The sequence below is a fragment of the Quercus suber genome, unplaced genomic scaffold (genome assembly GCF_002906115.3).
Source record: "Quercus suber isolate HL8 unplaced genomic scaffold, Cork oak 2.0 scaffold_281, whole genome shotgun sequence".
Lineage (NCBI taxonomy): Eukaryota > Viridiplantae > Streptophyta > Magnoliopsida > Fagales > Fagaceae > Quercus > Quercus suber.
In genome coordinates this window covers 729,189-735,840 of record NW_027069737.1, presented here as the reverse complement: position 1 = coordinate 735,840, position 6,652 = coordinate 729,189, and the positions used below count along the sequence as shown (strand labels likewise).

General features: G+C 34.6%; 1 protein-coding gene across 1 annotated transcript; it reads left to right on the top strand.

Annotated features, from left to right (window-relative positions):
• Positions 1-3,304: 3,304 nt before the first annotated feature.
• LOC112030422 (rhodanese-like domain-containing protein 9, chloroplastic) lies at positions 3,305-5,266 on the top strand (the record flags this gene model as incomplete). The annotated part of the gene is given in 3 exon segments (XM_024063113.2): positions 3,305-3,716; positions 4,723-4,970; positions 5,116-5,266. Coding segments are annotated over 3 exon segments (440 nt in total), but the record flags the coding sequence as incomplete, so codon positions are not given.
• Between the last annotated feature and the right edge of the window lie 1,386 nt (positions 5,267-6,652).

Genomic DNA, 6,652 nt, shown 5'->3' with positions numbered 1-6,652 from the left:
TTTTGTATTCTTAACACATATCTCAAATTTCATACAAATCAAATGTTATTTACAATTTGATCTATAACTTATTTTTATGCATAATTTTAAACTATAAAATTTTGAAATTTAAACATTTAATTGATAATATAGCTATTGATTTTTGATCTTCTAAATTTTTTGAAAGAATGGAGAATATAAGAATAAAATGTAATCCAATAGTAAATTTGTCAAAATTTACATCCAATAAAAAGATATTGAGTGAAGTTATAGTTTTATACTACAACTGAGCTTGTTGTCAAACTTTGTCCTAAAAATAATTGTGGGAGGATGGGAAACCTAGGACAAGAGCATGGAAACCGAGGACAAGAATAAATGAGAAGAGGTCAAGACAAAGGGGCACACCTTGGAAAGTTTTGTCAAGGAGTCCTCAGAGCAAACATGACAACGCAGTCATAAAACCTGAGAAGATCAGGGTGCCCAAGGAACTCAAGGATATTGACACATTTTGGAAGGGCTGAGGTTTGGCTATGAAGACCACCAGACATGTAACCAAGGAAAGGAAGGAATGTTTGTCATTAAGTGGATGAAGGAAGAGTACTAATAAAGCATTCATCATCTCCTCATTCAATACTCTGCACTCACTTAGCTGGCCGCATTAATGATGGAATGACCCCTAAACAGTGTCTTTACAGCTTACAACCTAACAGAAAAACCTTCTAGTAAGGCTCTGATGGGACAAGTATCTGAGGAAAAAGCCTCGGCCCTCCAAGTGGAAGGCCAGGATGCAACTTGGATGACTATATAAAGGAAAGGGACCCCTACAAGAAAGTGGATCAAGGATTAAAAAGGAGAGAGGGAGAAAGAGAGAGAGAATATTATAGTGCAAGAATAAGTGTTAACCTCCACGTCGGCCTAAAACTGAGGAGCATTGCTGTATTAATCCCGACATATGTTGTTTTGCTTTGCCTGACTTATATATATCAAGCATCCATTCCAATATCACTTTATAGACTTGATTAAAAAAAGAGTCAATAAGGTTGATTGACATCCCATCTCTATAAATTAATTGTGTGGGATTGAAATCTAACTTAGTCAATTTTGGCCCGCCACAATAATCTATAAATAGTTATTAATATATGAAGTTGAAAGATTAATCTAAACATAAGATATGCAATAAATTTTTTTTTTTTTGAATACTTAAAAAGTAACTGGAAAAAAAAAATTAACTTACAAGTATTAACAATATGATCATACACTCAAAAATTTTAAAATATTATATGTATGCTTTGATTTTTTTAAAGACGTTGTACGACATTTTTTTAATTAACTTCAAGTATCGATTTTTGTCCCATGTTAAGGGTTTTTTTTTTTTTTTTAATTTTTAAGTCCATTAGGGGAGTTAAAATTTATTTTCAATAAAGAAAATTTGAATTTGAAATATTAATAAAAAAATGGGAATATGATTTTTTAAAAAATCATGAGAAGGGAAGAGACCTTGGGTGGGGACTAGGGGAGCAATTCCCCCCACATTAAAAATTTAAACAAAAGAGAGTAAAAAAAATTAATAGAGAACAAAATTTTCATAAGTTGACACATAACACAATATGACATCAATTATTTTTTTTTAAAGGCTTTTTTATTTTTATTTTTTATACAAGATATAAATTCTAATCTAGTCTAATCTAAGTGTAGATGTGTATGAAACTCCCTAGTCTCTCTTAAAAACTTGAATCTTGGCCCTTGCCTCTAATACCCCATAAGCACTTATACTTGTGGAGTGACTATCGTGTTAAGAGTGCGCGGTGGTAAGAGGCTTCTTACCCTTGGTTGGTTTTGTAAGGGGGAAAGATAAAAAAAATAAAAAATTAAATTAATAATTTAATACACCTTAAATGAAATATTCTTATGAGAGAAATACTTTCTCGTATTTGACTAATCCTAATATATAATATTGTGAATATTTTTTTATAATTAATTGTATATTATATCCCATTATAGAGTGAATCATTACATATTCTCGCAAACTTGGAGGATTTGTGACTAATATTTATATAAGAGATTTACTAACGTGTGCCCTTAGGGCATATATTAGTAATCTATTTTAGGAAAATTTTTATGAAAAAATGAAAAAATAATTCACTATTTTGACAGCTTTTTTAATTTCCCATAAAAACTTTTTCAAAATAGATGGTTAATGTGTGTCCTTAGGGCGCACATTAACCGGACCCTTATATAAACACCCAGATGCCACAAACTAAGAGTACCAATACATTAGTGATACAAACTAAAGAGTACCAATACACTGGTGATATGAATAAAGTCAGTGACAAATTGTCTTAGACAATTTTTGATAGGCTAAAATAGAGAGAATAAGCCCAACAAAAAGAAAATTCCCTTAGGTTTTAGCAAATGCAATAAAATGAAGAAGTCAAGCCCAAAATTCCAATCGTTAAATAAAGGTTATTGGTGCTCCACAAGAACAAGCTCAAGGTGCTAGACAACAACAAAAATGGCAAAACATGTGAAATGCATAGGTCTAGAACTTTTCTTTAAATATGAAATGGAGGCCTTATATATATATATATATATATGAATTTAAAAAATTAATAATTATTTAAACTCTATTATCTTGTTTTAAATGCAAAATTATTATTTATTAACATGAAGCATGTAGAATTTTTTTTATAGAAAATTTATAGACACAAAATTTGACAAAACTTTTCACATCTATTGATGTGATAGAATAATAGTGGTAAGTAAAAGAGTAATATTAGTGGTGGACCTAAGTGAGAACTAGTAAAAATTTGGCAACGCAAAATTATTGTGAAAAATGTTTTGAATTTTTTGAGTACATTCACAATAGAACCCATTACTAAAATTATTTTTTTGTCATCAATAACGGCTTGTAACAACATGCTATTTATGATTTGTTATAAAAGTGTTATGAAAAATTTTGTGAAGGTAGCATTTTTATCTTCTTGTTTTTCATTTGATAAAAAATATTATTTTATTTATTGGCTAATATTTGAGCTTAATTAAATTAAAATTTGGAGCCTATTTTATACTTGGGACCTTAGGCAATTGCATCAATTGCATTTAGTGTTAAGCTGGCACTGACCTCAAAATGTGGCTCCTATGCTATTTTTATATGGGCTTTTGCTCTAAAGTTAGAGTTTTTGTAGGTAAAACATGATTAGCTGGTTTAATTCTAATTGGGAGGTTTTATAGCAAGCTTGGAGCGTACTTAAGTACTAGTCTACTGATAAGAAGTGAAGCTATTGACCCCATGTTGTTAAATAGGTGGAAAACTTCATATTAGCCTTTGCTTAGGTAAAAGAAGGGGTTGCTTTTTGAATAAATGAGGAAAAAGCTTAACCAAATGTGATTCCCCTTCCAATTCAGCCCCTTAGGAAGCTGCCCTAAGTGGCATCATGCAGCCAGAGTTGGCCAAGAAGTGAACTTGATCTCAACCGTCCATACCTGCGTATTACAACTTCAAATCTCAACCGTCCATACCTGGGTATTGCCCTTGATATCAATCCGAAGAAACATATCCAGTGATATTTTTGTCTGCCAGATGGCAGAAACCCATTGACCGTACTAAATTTCTTGGGCTACTCTTCGTCTATTGTCCGTTAAAGTAACTGAGGGAGAGACAGAGAAAGAAAGTGGGAGTGGATAATCCTAGCAGCAATGGCAGGCTTTTGCTCTTCTTCCACTCTCTCTTCTGTAAGGTAATTTTCATTTTTCTTAAGCCTATAACTACAACAAATTTATGACAACGCATTTCATGGGTTATTCTTCCTATTCTTCTTTTTTTCCACTCTAGATATCATATTTTGCTTCAGTTTATATTCCTAGAAGCTCAAGTGTAACAATGTAGAAGTTCATGTTAATGTGAGTTTTAATTAATTATATTAATCATCTAGCTAGAACTTTGAGCGGAATGGATCGATTTATATGTAGCATTCCTAGTTGCCAATGGTCTTTAGCCCAAGTGGCAATCCGACCCCTTCTGGTGGTCTGATTCCGGCAGCTCTAAATATATATATATATATATATATATTGAGATCTCTCCTTTCAAGGAAATTAGTTTATGTTATTTGAATTCGCAATGACACAAATGGTTTCAGGCCAAAAATTGCTCAAAGTTTGTCAAAATAGATGGATCAGTAGTGAAGCCTTGTGAAATTGTATAAGAATGCAAAATAACTTTTTTTTTTTCTTCTTTTGATGGAATTTTCAATGAATTTACATTATTTTTCCATGGAGTTGGCAGTGATCCACCACTTAGTTGCTGATATTGGTGGGGGGTAGGAAATTGTCTTGTGATCTTGACTGTTTTTGCTTTCAAGGAGTAACAAGTTTGACTAAACTAAGCTAATTTTTTGCTAGTCTCAAGTAAATGTGGTTTTGTTCTTCCTCAGTTCACATGGAAAGTTTAAGGATTTAAATTTCTAATTTCTTCCTCTCTTCCGTTAAAACCTTTTCTCCTCAACCAAACAGGAATTGGAGCTCTTCATGTAGTATAAGTTCTTACAATTTAGAGGAAAACCAGGCTATGCAATTCTTCATGTATTACTAGTTCTAACAATTTAGAGAGAGAGAGAGAGAGAGAGAGAGAGAGATTCAAATGTCACATATTCTTTGCTTTATTTTTATTTTTCTCTTTCAAGTTTAATTATCATAAAGGCAATGATCAATGAGCGTGGGAGTAAAGGATCAAGGTTGTGTTTTCAGCAACTTTCGGACATCTTGGTTGGTAGAAACTCACAGCAGAAGGACCATACCAGGGAAACCACTTCATCGGAGAAATGTGAACATTAAAGCAGAAGTGACTTATGTGAATGCTGATGAAGCAAAGAAACTTATAGCAGTGGAGGGATACGCAATTCTGGATGTGCGGGACAATTCTCAATATAACCGAGCTCATATAAAATCATGTTATCATGTGCCTCTTTTCGTTGAAAACCAAGACAATGATTTTGGTAAGGCTTTCTTCCTATTAGCGTGTGTTGTTATTACATCATTTATCATTTATTATGTTCTATATATGCCTCCTTAAAATTACATGTAGTATTCAGGGTTCCGTAACTTCTATGGTTTTTCTTTAGCTAGTAATTTACCGTGCAGGTACAATCATAAAGAGGACTGTGCACAACAATTTTTCGGGTTTGTTCTTTGGGCTGCCATTCACTAAACTAAATCCTGATTTCGTGCAATCTGTTAAGAGCCAATTTTCACCAGAAAGTAAACTCTTGCTTGTATGCCAGGAGGGATTGAGGTTGGTTTATAATTTGTTGATTCATGTTTAACCATATACTCTTAAAATATATGGCTTCCATTGATCGCATACCACTCTATGTAGGAGTTTGCCATAATCATCTGAAATTTCTAATCAATTGATAGTAAAACCCTCCTAATTTAGGGCTGTCAATTCGCAGACCCTCATAGGGCTGTTTTGTGGGAGGAGTTATCAAGGGTGCGTACTCGTTGGAACAAGTCCTGGTTTTTATTTGGTGATTTCAATGTTATTAGATATCCTTGCGAGAGGCTTGGCTGTGACTCTTTCAGCCCAGCCATGTTTGCTTTTTCAGATTTTATAGAAAATAATTTCCTAGTGGATTTACCATTAGAGGGGGCTTCTTTCACTTGGTTTAGGGATTCCGAACCGAAGTCTATGTCCCGAATTGACAGGACATTGGTATCTGCGGATTGGGAGGATCATTTTGGAAACGTGTCTCAGAGGGTGCTTCCTCGGGTTATTTCTGATCATTGTCCGATTTTGGTGGAATCTGGTGTTCTGGGGAGGGGGCGCGGTGCTTTTAAGTTTGAGAACATGTGGTTAAAGGTGGAGGGTTTTGTTGAGATGGTTCAACAGTGGTGGATCAGGTATTGCTTTACGGGTTCACCTAGCTTTGTTTTGGCGCAGAAATTAAAGGCTCTTAAAGAAGATCTAAAAAAGTGGAATAAGGAGGTTTTTGGTGATTTGGCTTTTAAGAAGAAGAGTTTGCTGTCTGAATTATTGGGTTTGGATGCCAAGGAAGACATTCTAGGCCTTTCGCATGAGGATCAAGCTCGCCGCACTCAGGTTAAAGGTGAGATTGAAGTTTTAGCTTCAATGGAAGAGACTTTTTGGAGACAAAAGTCCCGAGCTCTGTATGTGAAGGAAGGTGATAACAACACACGCTTCTTTCATAGATTAGCAAATTCACATAGAAGAGCTAATCATATCAGTAGTGTCGAGGTGGATGGGGTATTATATGAGGATGAACCTGCTGTGCGGGCTCAGGTGGTCCAATTTTATCAGGAACTTTATACAGAAACGGACACGTGGCGTCCAACTGTGGATGGGTTGGATTTTGCTAGTATTGGGGAGGATGATAGGTTGTCCCTTGAGAGGGAGTTCTCGAAAGAAGAAGTCTCCCAGGCGTTGGCAGAGATGGAGGGGGATAAAGCCCCTGGCCCGGACGGGTTCACCATGGCATTTTTTCATAAATGTTGGAGGGTGGTGGAGGATGATGTGATGGCTGTTTTTAAGCATTTTCATAGGTTTTCAGTTTTTGAAAGGTCTCTTAATGCTTCTTTCCTCACACTTATTCCTAAGAAATCTGATGCTGTCAATATTAAGGATTTTCGGCCTATTAGTTTGGTGGGCAGTGTTTACAAG